This window comes from Pelobates fuscus, chromosome 10 (assembly GCF_036172605.1).
Source record: "Pelobates fuscus isolate aPelFus1 chromosome 10, aPelFus1.pri, whole genome shotgun sequence".
In the NCBI taxonomy this organism is placed as follows: Eukaryota; Metazoa; Chordata; class Amphibia; order Anura; family Pelobatidae; genus Pelobates; species Pelobates fuscus.
In genome coordinates this window covers 22961662-22975933 of record NC_086326.1, presented here as the reverse complement: position 1 = coordinate 22975933, position 14272 = coordinate 22961662, and the positions used below count along the sequence as shown (strand labels likewise).

Genomic DNA, 14272 nt, shown 5'->3' with positions numbered 1-14272 from the left:
AGATAAAAACAGGCCAATCTTATGGGCACAGACAACGCAGGCCAATCTTATGGGCACAGACAACGCAGGCCAATCTTATGGGCACAGACAACGCAGGCCAATCTTATGGGCACAGACAAGGCAGGCCAATCTTATGGGCACAGACAAGGCAGGCCAATCTTATGGGCGCAGACTCCACAGGCCAGTATAATGGGCACAGACACAGCAGGCCAGAATAATGGGCACAGACACAGCAGGCCAGAATATGCGCGGTGTCAGCAAGCCAAAATGTAAGTACAGTCACATGTGTACGTGCTCTCAAATAGTAGTGTAGGATGAAATATATCATGTAAATGAAAATTGTGCATACACCTTTAAGGGACACTGAACGCCCTTTATCTGGAGGGGTAAACAGCGCCTCAAAATAAAAGCCACCTGAGCAGGGCCAGAGAAGGGGAGCCTGCCTACACCAAAGGACTATAAATGACCAAGGGGGGAAGAGAGGGGGTTTTCAGACCCCACACAGGCCTGCAGCCGTGGCCTGTGTGAGCGGGAGTCCCCCGCGCCGGCAGAGGAGCAGGGAGCCTGGCGCCGAAATCAAACGGGCGGGGGAGGGGGCGAGAGCAAGAGCTCCCTTCTCCGCCCGGCGGACACACGCGGTCCGCGGATCGAGGTGGCCGCGAGGTGCGGCCACGTGGTGAAAGTTCCGGTCGGCGGGAGAGCGCTCAGAAACGAGCGCCCCGCGACCGGAGCAGAGGGGAAAAAACTCACGGACCGCTGGAGACGTACTCCGCGGTCCCGGTGCTCGGGGGGATCGGAGGAGGCAGAACGGGCCAGCCTCCAGAAACCCCCGAGCAGGGAAAAAGTGTGACAGCCAAAGGGAGGGAAGAAAAAGGGGACAGTGAGAAAAACGGGAATAGAGATCCCCAGAGGGATATAACCCGGAATGAAAGGGAGTCCCCAGATCTTAAATGTACAAAAGAGTAAAATGCATAAATAACGTAAAATACATCAAATACATAAACCCAAAAAAGGTATATGAAGTATGAAGAAAATAAACCCAAAGCCACCAACTAAAAAGCAGGAGGCAGTGGTACTCTGACCTGTTACTGATGCGGAGCAGTAAAGAAAGAGGAAATGGAATGCTGGGAAGGGACTTATATGGTCTCCTTACTATTTTCTGATTGGTTGTTTAACTCTCTGTGTTTTTTACTGCTGTGGAGTTCTAGTAAAGAGAGACTTAAGCAAATATGAAGCCTCCTGTCATGTTATAAAATTTGGAGGTTTTGAACTTAGTGGCACATATGAAATATACAAAATGCCCAGCAAAAATGCAATCCGTATGTCAAAAAATGCACAAAATTATTTTTTACCACATACTTTGGCATATATTGGTGAAAAAATGGGGGCATGCTAAGGCACAATATGCACCTTATGATATACCCTGGAGTGTCTACTTTTACAAATGGTAGGCCTTTGTGTTTTTTTTTTTTTTGAACAGTCAAACTGTTATACTACCCCAAATGGAAGCATAGGCTCATTTAATCCGTCTCTCAAAATTCTACTGTGAATACTGAAAAGGACAGGTCTCCTGTATGGCACTGTAGCTTCACGAAATAGTGCCATAGACATACAATGGGGGTGTCCTTTTACTCAGAAGACTTAGCTGAGCATAATTTGGGGGGTTTGAACTTAGTGGCACATATCAAATATACAAAATGCCCAGCATAAATGCTATCCGTATGTAAAAAATGCACAAAATTATTTTTTACCACATACTTTGGCATGTAATGGTAAAAAAATGGGGGCATGTTAAGGCACAATATGCACCTTATGAGATACCCTGGAGTGTCTACTTTTACAAATGGTAGGCCTTTGTGGGGGTTTTTGAACAGTCAAACTGTTATAATACCCCAAATGGAAGCATAGGCTCATTAAATCCCTCTCTCAAAATTCTACTGTGAATACTGAAAAGGACAGGTCTCCTATATGGCACTGTAGCTTCACAAAATAGTGCCAAAGACATACAATGTGGGTACCGTTGTACTCAGCAGAAGTAACTGAACACATAATAAAACTTTGTACAGGAATAGCACACACCAACTTTACAAAATACACATGAGAAGTTCTTTGTTATACGTTTGTGTGCGAAACCCCCCAAAAAACACAATTTTACTCCAATATTTAGCAGAGGTTGGCGGTAAAATGGCTACGTAGAAAGTGTCAAAACAACCTTAGGTAAATAGCCTGTGATGTCTACTTTATATAAATATATACTTTTGTGTGGCAATTTTGTTTTCTTTTATGGCCATTAGGCTTACAAGACAAACATACCAAATTCTAAAATCGCTCCACATTAAAATTTTATTTTACTCCTTGTGCTTTGTGACCTGCAACTACCAAAAAAAAACTGAAAATCCCAGACACATTATGATACCGGAGAAACTGACGGAAGCCAAGCACAGAGAGATGGACACAGGTTTCTTCAGGAAGGAAGAGATTCTTTATTCGGTTCACCGATCGGGACTCAGAGGGACTAATGTCACCAAAATACAAGTTCTGAGCCCCGGACAATAGTGCAGGCTCCTTATATAGGCATATAACTCTTCCCATATTAAGCTCCACCCGCACATTCTCCTAACCAATCAATACAAATAAGAATTAACTTCCTGCTTGACCTCATGGCCTGTCCAGCACAATGGAGGAGGGGAATACTACATCCTGTATTCTCGCACATGCTCCGTACACTACTGATCGTATCTTGCCACGTCAGCATATGCACGTACACATGCCACGTGGTAATCTCGGCCTACTAAATTTATTTTTACCGAGATTCCACCACATTCCCCCCTTTGATGCCTCTTGATATTTCACAATTACTTGAGGCATCACTTAACCTTGGTTTGCATACACCTCAGGTTACCATGAACCAGACCAGACTTTTCCCATGATGTGAATCTCTCAACACTCCTCTTCCTGCATTGGTTCTCCCTGATCTAGAGCCTCATATTTATAAAGGGCCATTATCTGTGCTGCAGCCTTCCTTTCTGCTATATTTTCTATCAGGCTTTGCACAGACCTAACTACTAAGGGGATAAGACATGGCAGGAGTAGACACAACATCAAAATCAGTAGGACTCCACCTACCAATGCCTTAAGCCCTCCAAACTGCTCATACCAGCTACCAAACCAACTACTTGGATTGTACCCTTTCCATACCTGAGTAGGCACATGCGCTAGTTTAACCATATGGCTAGTAAGCTCAGCTATTGCTTGCCCTTCGTCATCTATTTGAAGACAGCAATTGCTCAGGTTAAACTTCCCACATACACCTCCCTCTACTGCCAGTAGGTAATCCAAGGCTAATACTGTCCCAGGGTCTAAACCCGTCCCGTATATTTGAAACCCAAATAAATTACCATATCTATCTAAGAATTGGTCAGGATTATTTATAAGAATATGGACTGGATTGCATTCCATAGACTTACAGTATGGAGAGGTAGGCAACTTAGTCACAATCATATCCTTGTCTGCTGTCTGTCCCCAAGTTGCCCACCCCACACAAGACCAATATGGGCAAAAGTTATATTCTCTATTTGGGCATCTAGGACTCACATACTTATTTTTACTACTGGGACAAATATATTTATCATTAGACCCATACGTTCTCTCCCACCTAAGATCCCCACATACATTCCACGGCTTTCTACCACTTGATATCGCCTTACAAGCATCAAATAGCAGAACACCCGAAGAATGTACGGATTCTAACACTGTTTTATTTATTAGGGTCCCCTGAGGATCTCCATTCCTGAGAGTCAACCAAATTGTACGGGGTTGATACTCTGGATTGAAGCACTTGGGTTCTCCTACCCCTAGATGGCATACACTATACTCTACATTTAGATATCTACACCTAGATACATCTCCTTCCTTTACATTCATATTGCGAATGCCAAATTAGGGTCTGGGACACATGATTACCTGTTCTTGTAGTCTTAATGCATACCTCACAGCTAGGAGTGTCGGTACCTCTACCTTCCTGAATATAAAAATACATATAAATAAACATTATCATAAGCACATCTTTCGTCGGCATCCTCAGTCTTCGTCCGTGCGATGGCACCTCAGCTTCCAGGATGTAAGGGCTGCAGGGAATGGAGTTCTGCTCGTCTTCACAGGGGTCCCTTCGAGACTTTTCCTGACTTTTAAATCACTCGTTGGTGAGCGGACAGGCTTTATTATGGCCGTCTCACTCACTTACCAATCTCTGAAACAATAAAATTTGTAATCCACAAAGTTCCTCGTCACTCCGACTGAGTCGTGCGCTTTAACCGGATCTTGCAGGGATTCTCTGGATCTGGTGTAACTTGCCAAGAATCGACTGCTGCTGGTTTAACCCTGGAGTGATGTATCCATGGAGTCACTTCAGCCACTTTTATCGCTGTAGGGGTAGACAAAAGAACAACATAAGGACCTCTCCACTTGGGCCCTAACGGTACATTATTCCACTCTTTAATCCACACTTGGTCTCCTGGGTGGTAACTAGGAACAGGGGGATAAATATTCACAGGTAATCTATCTTGTACCCATTTCTGTACCTCCTCCATAGTCTTACCCAACTCTACAACCTGACTCAAATCCCCCCTTAAGTTACCAATGTCAGGATCGGGACAGGGATCCAACACGCAGAGTACAAACAGTAGCCAGATACGTATACCGGACCTTAGAATGGCCGGACTAACGTAAGTAGTACAGTATAGAATGGTCAAAGACAAGCCGAGGTCGAGGGTAACAGAAGACAGGTAAGCGAGAGACAAGCCGAATCAAGGGTAACAGAGATAAGCAGAGTAAGGTAAACAAGCCGGGTCAAAACCAAAAGGGATAATAGAATACACAAGCACTGAGTGACTAGAACAAGCTAGAACCACGACAGGGCAATGAGCTAATGAACGAAGCTCTGTTAAATACCCTGTTCAGAGCAGTAACCACGCCTCCGAGGCGTCCTGATTGGTCCTGCAGCAATTGAGTGACAGGTCATTCCGGAGGAGTGTCCTGATGACAACTTCCTGCCTAGATGCTGTAAAAGGCAGTCACTCCCTCGCGGCCGGCCTTGCATGACCGGATAGACCGTGGGGAAGGGAGCCATCAGGCCGTCTGGATGGAGGAACAGCTAAGTCTCTACCTCTTTCGGAGGTAGAGACCGCAGGTACCCTGACAATCAAGTACGGGAAGTGGACGCCCATACATGATTTCAAAAGGAGAGAGGCCCATCCTTCTGGTAGGTGTACTACGGATTCGTAACAGAGCTATAGGCAAAAGAACGTTCCACTTAAGTTGGGTTTCCTGACACATTTTTGCCAACTGGTTCTTAATAGTTCTATTCATTCTCTCTACCTTACCAGAACTCTGAGGTCTATATGCCGTATGAAGCCTCCACTTTATACCAAGCATATGAGTCAATTGTTGTAGGCATTGATGAACAAAAGCTGGACCATTGTCCGATCCTATAGAGCAGGGTAGTCCATATCGGGGTATTATTTCTCGTAGCAGGAATCTCACAACTTCTCCTGCTTTCTCTGTACGAGTAGGACATGCTTCTACCCAGCCTGAATAGGTGCACACAACTACTAGTAGGTAGCGATGTCAACCAGATTTAGGCATTACTGCATAGTCAATTTGTAAATCGGACATAGGGAGTCCCCCCATAAACTGGACTCCTTGTGGCTTTACTGGTCCTTGCCTTGCATTATTTTTAGCACACGTTACACATCTTTGTACAATGGCTTGAGTTAAGTTGGACAATCTTGGTATGTAGAAATGTTTTCTGAGAGATTCTTCTGTACTATCTCTCCCAGAATGTGTCCCGTTGTGATAGTTTTGGACAATTTCTACCGCTAGTGATGCTGGAATAACTATTCTCCCATCTTCTAACTGATACCATTTGTTCTCCAAATACTTTCCAGGTTCAGTCTTTAACCACTCTTCTTCTTGAGCTGTATAAACTGGAGTCCATTGAGACAGTGGGGTTGGAATAAGAGCAGCTATATGTTCCACATATTCCTGTCTTCCTGATTCAGCGGCACGCTTAGCTGCATTATCTGCCATCCGGTTTCCTTTGGTTACATCACCATCTCCTCTCAGATGCGCTCGACAATGTATAATACCGACTTCTTTCGGTTCCCATACTGCTTCCAATAGTTGTAGGATTCAGCTGCGTACTTGATTTCTTTGCCCTCTGAATTTAATAGTCCTCTTTCTTTATACAAAGCTCCGTGGGCATGAGTGGTTAAAAACGCATACTTGGAGTCCGTGTAGATGTTCACTCTTAAACCTTCAGCCAATTGTAACGCTCGTGTCAGTGCTATCAATTCTGCCTTTTGTGCTGATGTTCCTTTTGCCAGTGGCCGAGCTTCTATCACCTTGTCTATCGTTGTTACTGCATATCCTGCATAGCGGATCCCTTCTTTCACGTAACTACTGCCGTCTGTGTAATATTGAACATCGGGGTTCTGGATGGGAAAATCACGATGATCTGGTCTACTTGAAAATACTTCATCCATCACTTCCAAACAATCATGTTGACTTTCAGTAGGTTGTGGCAAAAGGGTAGCTGGATTGGGGAAATTGGGTTTTCACACAACATTGCTTGATACTTGGTCATACGGCTGTTACTAAACCAATGATTTCCTTTGTAATCCAACAACGTCTGTACTGCATGTGGGACTCGTACATAAAGTTCTTGACCCAGAGTGAGTTTATCGGCTTCAGCTACCAGCAGGGCGGCTTCAGCTACCAGCAGGGCGGCTGCAGCTACGGCTCTTAGACAAGGTGGAAGTCCGCTGGCCACTGCATCCAGTTGCTTAGACATATAGGCAACAGGTCTTTGCCATGATCCCAAGTACTGTGTCAATACTCCCACAGCCATTCTTCTTTGCTCGTGTACATATAGGTAGAATGGTCGTGTGTGATCAGGTAGACCTAATGCTGGAGCACTCATCAAAGCCTTCTTCACATCTTCAAATGCCGTTTGCTGGTCTTGAGTCCATAGGAAGGGGTCGTGTTCTGTACCCTTGATAGCTGCATACAGAGGTTTTGCCAATATCGCGTAACTGGGAATCCATATCCTACAGAAGCCTGCTGCCCCCAAGAACTCTCGCACTTGTCTTCTATTCTTGGGTGTTGGTATTTGGCACACAGCTTCTTTTCTCTCTGGCCCCATTATCCTTTGACCTTCAGAGATATGGAATCCCAGATATTTGACAGTTGGCAGACACAACTGAGCCTTCTTCCTAGACACCTTGTATCCTGCCTTTCAGAGAATGTGTAGTAAATCGTGCGTTGCTTGCTGACATATTTCCCTTGTGACTGCGGCTATCAACAAGTCATCTACATATTGTAATAATACACACTCTCCTGGGATGGACTCGAAATCCAGTAGATCTTGACTTAGAGCTGAACCGAACAGGGTAGGTGAATTTTTAAACCCTTGGGGCAGTCTTGTCCAAGTCATTTGGCGTTTTGAGCCCGTTACAGCATTTTCCCATTGGAAAGCGAAGATACATGGCTTTCTGCGGCAATTCGGAGGCAAAAGAAGGCATCTTTGAGGTCTAAGACTGTAAAATAGGTAGCCCCGCCCGGAATTAAAACAAACAGGTTATACGGATTGGGCACAACTGGATGTATACTAACAACCGCATCATTGACTGCTCTCAAGTCCTGCACAGGGCGATACTCATCTGTACCGGGCTTTTGAACAGGCAGCAATGGGGTGTTCCAGGGGGAAGTACAGAATTTTAGGATACCATACCGTATGAACTTATCCAGATAAGATTGAATGTTCTTCTTAGCCTTCTGCGGGATGTGATATTGTCGTAGGCTCACTGGATAAACCCCAAGTTTTAGTTCGATTTTAATAGGTGGAATATTGTGGGCCAGTCCTGGTGGGTTGTTCTCTGCCCAAACTCCTGGTATGTTGAATAAGGATTCATCACTCCTAGGGTTTTGGCTAGTCAACGCTGTATAAAGTCGCCACTCTTCTTCCTTTGGTATGGATAATGTCATAATACCTGAAGGTCCATTAAACTTTAAGGATGTTGTTCCGTTTGGTAGGAACGTAATCTGCGCTTGTAATTTGGATAGCATATCACGTCCCAGCAATTGAACTGGACATTCAGGCATATAAAGGAATTGATGTTTTACTACGTGGCCTCCCAATGTACAGAGTCGACTTTTAAGAACCGGTTTTGCAGCACTTCTTCCAGTTGCTCCTATCACGGTAATAGTTCTTCCAGATGGAGGAGCAACTAGGTTAGTCACCACCGAATGTTCAGCACCAGTGTCGATCATGAATGCACTCCTTTTTCCCCCTATTGATACATCGACCATAGGCTCCGCTCGACCAAGGGGGATGGAGCCCGGTCGGTATATATAGTCCTCCATGACCGTGTCAGCCAATCCTACAAAGTCCCTACCTTCTCTATCGCGGGACCTTTGCGCTGCGGGATAATATCTATCCTCTCTTACACTTCCTCTATTACCATTACTCCCTCCGGGACCTCCTCTACCTCTCACTCTGCCTCTAAAGTTTCCATAACCTGCCCTGGGTGGATCTCTCTCGTACTGCTCTCTTTTCGGACACTCGCTTCTCCAATGCCCTTCTTCTCTGCAATACGCGCACTGATTCCTACTCAGGGGCTCCCTATTCCACCTACTATCGCCTCTATCTGGGCCCCGTCTATCTACGCCTGCGATCGCTACCGCTAACATATCCGCCTGTTTACGCATCTTGCGCTCTTCCTCTTTCTTACTTTCTGATTCCCTATTCATGTACACCTTATTTGCTACCTCCATTAGTTGGGTGATGGACATTCCTGCAAACCCTTCTAACTTCTGTAGCTTGCGCTTAATATCTCCATAAGCTTGGCTGACAAAGGCAGAGTTTACCATTCGGGAATTATCAGTGTCCTCCGGATCAAAGGGGGTATACAAGCGGTATGCCTCCAATAATCGGCGCTTCATCACTTTTCTGAATCACCTCAACTGTCTTCGACATATTTATGGCTTTCTTCCCTCCGGCTTTCATGCCAGCAATTATAGCATCTCTATAGGCTTTTAGGTGACGCATATCTGCGCCATTAACGTTCCATTCGGGATCGGTATTTGGATAATGAGTTGCGGCCCATGCTGCTGGATTGGCTTGATTTAAAGTACGGGCTTCTTCCTCTAGTGCTTTAATGGCCGCTTGGTTAGTCCTAGTCCTCTCCTCATTGTTAAATAATGTCATTAATAATTGCTGGCAATCAGCCCAGGTCGGATTATGCGTCTGAACTATCGAGGTGAACAGGTCGGTCATGGCTTGTGGTTTCTCAGTATACGAGGAATTGTGGGTCTTCCAATTCAAGAGATCGGTAGTCGTGATTGGGACATAGACGAAGACTGGGTCAGCATACACCATTTGGCCTGTGGCATCAAGATAGGCTGACCCAGGATTCAAACGAAGAGGCATCTGATAATGTTTGGGTCGTTGGGTACCGGTCAGTTGTCGGGTTAGTATAGGGCTACGTGGAAGGGCGTCGGTTAGAGGTTCCGGTCGGGGGGTAGTAAGACATGAGGATGTAGAAGCTTGATGTTGGGGAAGGTCGGTAAATAGAATATTCCGAGCCGGGCTAGAAGAAGCCTGACCGGAAGCTTGAGTTGGCGCCAAATCAGGATACATGGGTTTAACGGGGGTTGGTACCGGAAGGGGAGGTTTAGTAACGGGTGGGATGGATTCTGAGCTGGAGGAGGAAGTAGATGGGGACAACGGACGAGTGGGTGTGGAACTTCCTGTACTTGTATCACTTCCCTCTACAGGGAAGTAAGGGGGCGGCATAGGGATCTCGGACTCAGGGGGCGTGTCCAAAATGGGCTTAACCATGGTCCTAGTGGACAAACAAGTCCTGGCCACCATGAGGCGACATTGCTCCTCGTGGCATATCCGGATCCATCTTGGCGAGTCGTTTACGGCCTGCCTCCAACAATCTATGTATGGAAACTGTCCGTAAAGTTCAGGCCTACCTGATACAGCCACGTGTACACGCTGTACCAGATTTGGATCCAAACTGCCACGTGGCGGCCATGCCGCGACCAAAATAGGCCACTCCCTAGTGCACAAAGTGACCAAACGTACAGAAGACATTTTAACCCCATAATCACATTTTGTAAATCCCTTTTTAAAATTCTTCACCATACAACCTAAGGGATCCAAAATCGTCGACTCCGACGCGCCCATACTTATCAATGGAGCGTCGTTGACAACGAATGCTATACACACACTCTATTCAACAGTCACACCCGTTTCTTCCGGCAACAGCACCACGTGGTACAGTTACCAAGTGAAACGTACACAATAACACGATAAAAACACTCAGGGAATTCCCGTACACACACAGCTGTTACACCAGTCACTAAGTAATCGATATTATGCCCTTTGGCGAAACTATACAGTCACCCACGCTATAATTCTCTCTATATAATAATTACCCGTCTATAACACACCCCAGTAACATCGTCTTTTACAAATAGTAGTTACAGTACGGTTAGCATAGGTCAAAGTACAATTTAAGGTCACAATACAATTATTAGTGGTTATGGTGTTAGACATGCATTAGACGACAATGATTAGTACTTATATACAATGTCAGTAAATATACAGGGTTATGGTACCGTGCACTATAGTACAGCAACACACTATTAACACTCTCGCTAGACGGCTGAGCTCGTGCTATCTAACAAGATATACACTTTACTAACAATCTTTAACACATATACAATCCCAACTAAACTATTGGCCAGTACCTTGATGGACTACCTAAAACTATCTACATCTGTTTTGGTTAGCCACACTGCCCAAGCACCACATATAGCGAACTAGAGGGCGGAATTTACAACAGAACCCTTTTAGTCTTTCTACTCTATCAATAGTCTAGTGGGTTCCAAATTTACACGCCTTCCCACTTAGCCAAGATAGGTTGAGAGCTAGCGGACCGAATTTACACAGACGCCGCTTAGTCTCCCGGTCCCTCCGACCTAGCGAACAAATTGTACACCCTAGAACGCTAGTCTAGACAAGACACCGGTGTCCGGCTAGGGCTATTTACACAGAACCCCGCCTGACTCCAAACCAAATCAAACGGTCTTACTAAAGAGCGTTCGATTGAGCGGTGCACCTTCGCTCCTTCCCTCCGACAGAGGGGGCAGATTCCATACACAGATTTAACCCCTTATGGGCCTACCGCACAATTGGTATACCCCTAGTGGGTCCGTCTAAAACAGCGGTCGTCTTACCTCCTCGTTCCTGAACCTGAGTTCACACTCATCGACGGGGACACCCCAGCACTTACTACGTAGAGGCCGATGATCTCCTGGACAACAGACCAGTGGCGCCGAGACGAAGGGAGGTCCACGCAGAAGTTCAGGGGTGCAGCCGTAGAGAACGTGGGCAAAGATAGACCGTCTCACGCCTCTGCTTCTCAGCTACCGTTGAACGATGAGCTTCCCGGCCAATGCACCAAATGATACCGGAGAAACTGACGGAAGCCAAGCACAGAGAGATGGACACAGGTTTCTTCAGGAAGGAAGAGATTCTTTATTCGGTTCACTGATCGGGACTCAGAGGGACTAATGTCACCAAAATACAAGTTCTGAGCCCCGGACAATAGTGCAGGCTCCTTATATAGGCATATAACTCTTCCCATATTAAGCTCCACCCGCACATTCTCCTAACCAATCAATACAAATAAGAATTAACTTCCTGCTTGACCGCATGGCCTGTCCAGCACAATGGAGGAGGGGAATACTACATCCTGTATTTTCGCACATGCTCCGTACACTACTGATCATATCTTGCCACGTGCAACTAACTGATCGATACGTCAGCATATGCACGTACACATACCACGTGGTAATCTCGGCCTACTAAATTTATTTTTACCGAGATTCCACCACAATTATATATTCTGTAAATCAGAACAAATAAATGAATTTATTTTTAATTACTTTCCTTAACCTGCACTAATTATGCACACATTATGATTGCAAAAACTGTAAAAAAAACAATATTTTTCTTTTTTTTTGCATTTTTCTGTATTTTTTTTATAATAAGTAAGCATTTATATATATATATATATATATATATATATATATATATATATATATGTTATATCAAATTAAAGCCCTTCCTGTCCTTTAAAAAACAGTATATAATCTGTGTCGGTGCAATAAATGAGAGAGATGCAAATTGCAGTTGAACGCAAACAGCAAGAAAATGCAAAAATTGCTTGTGTCATTAAGCGTAAGTCAAGCTTCTGAAGCTGTGTCCTTAAGGGGTTAAACATTAATTGTAAAAGTAGGAATCCTGTTTGATTGTTGATTAAAGTTTTAGTTTTTCTCAGTATTCAATAATAACATCCTCACTGAAAATACGTTACACGTCACATTTCTTATTATTTTGGATGATAGAGTTACTTTATTATGCAGCACAGAAAAAACAATGTTTTATATATTTTTTTAAATATATATTTGAAGTCCTTATTCTTCATGATGTAAATAAGAGGATTCAGCAGTGGAATAAGTATTATGTACAACAGAGAAAAAAACTTGTCCTGTCCTGGAGAATACATAGATGCTGGTCTCATGTACAAACAGGTGACTGTTCCATAAAAGATGATTACACTGGTTATGTGAGAGCTACAAGTAGAAAAAGCTTTAAGACGTCCAGCTTCTGAGTGAATATTTAAAATAGTAAAGATGATAAACATATATGATACCAGAGTAAACAAAAATGCACTAACACTTAAGAGCGTTCCAAGAATGTAGGTGCAGATCTCAATGTTAGAGGTATCACTACAAGAAAGTTTTAGCAATGGAGAAAGATCACAGAAAAAGTGGTTGATATGGTGGGATGAACAGAAAAACAAGTTAGCTATGAAAATGGTGTGGAGAACTGGCTGTAAGAAGCCACTAATCCATACTGAAAGTATCAGTTGACCACAACGTTGGGCACTCATAAGTAGAGAATAATGAAGAGGATGACAGATTGCTACATAACGATCATAAGCCATTGCTGCCAATAGAAGGAATTCTGTGCTAACAAAGGACATGAAGAAATATACCTGTAATATACACCCTAAAAAGGATATTATCTTACATTGTGTGAAGAGCATAGCCAACAATTTGGGAAGAATGGTTGAGGTATAAGATATATCTAGCACTGATAGGTTCCACAAGAAGATATACATAGGGGTATGTAAATGAGAGTCCATAATTATACATAAAAAAACTGTAAGATTACTCAATAGAATAGCCAAATAAACAAATAAAAAAATGATAAAAAGAGGATACTGAAGGTCTGGTGATTGTGAAAATCCGTGTATTGTGAATGCATTTGTATTGGAAACATTTTTCGATTCCATTTGTTTTTAATTTCTTGCCTAGAAAGTGAAACAAGATATATTTAAGACAGACCTATAGAAATAATAACTTAAAAACTATTTTACCTCTGCAAAAAAAAAGACAATAGACAATAATTTTCTTTGTGTGATTTCTCTGTTTTAATTTAATTAAGAACTCCAATGTTTTATTATATGTTAATTTCCACGAATTCACAAATCTATTTGCAAGAACATTCTCCTCACTCAGTGGTGCCTTATAACTGTTGTTCACACAACTTATCAGCATTGTAAATCCTAATTTCCATTTAAAAATAGTTAACATGGAACTGCAGGCCAGCACCATGGGATTCTTGACACCATTACCACTTCAACGAGAGGAAGTATTTATGATGCCTATAGTGGCCCTTTCAAGTTTATATTTATTGGAGTAGTAAATAATCAACATTGGCACCTTATGTATAAGGAATGCTTATTTGAGCAATAACCATATGTAAAAGTCTTGTGCTGAATGATTTATGTTAATGTATATTGTTTGAAATTTATTTATACATATACATCATATCTTGATATATAGCACCACATATGTCAACCTTTATTATTCAATACTTGCCACACTATTTGCTTACAGTGTAATTATATTATTTTACTGCTTTATTTTGTTTATATTTTAGTAAAGCTACCAGGAGTCTTATTGATGGCAGACATACATTTTCTTGCACCATTGCACAGTGTGAAGTAAGGAAGGTTTATAGAAACCAAAAATAAGTTTCCTGCTCTCTATGCCAAATCCCTATGCACATTTAAATAACTAAAAAAAATGTAGTATAACTCCAATGATCATTTAAGTGTCAGCTTATCTG

The 14272-nt window shown here is 43.2% G+C and overlaps 1 protein-coding gene across 1 annotated transcript; it reads right to left on the bottom strand.

Moving 5' to 3' along the window:
• Nucleotides 1-12539: 12539 nt before the first annotated feature.
• On the bottom strand, nt 12540-13433 carry LOC134574646 (olfactory receptor 5AR1-like; the record flags this gene model as incomplete). Its single annotated transcript, XM_063433777.1, has 1 exon — nt 12540-13433. A coding segment is annotated over exon 1 (894 nt), but the record flags the coding sequence as incomplete, so codon positions are not given.
• Nucleotides 13434-14272: the final 839 nt, after the last annotated feature.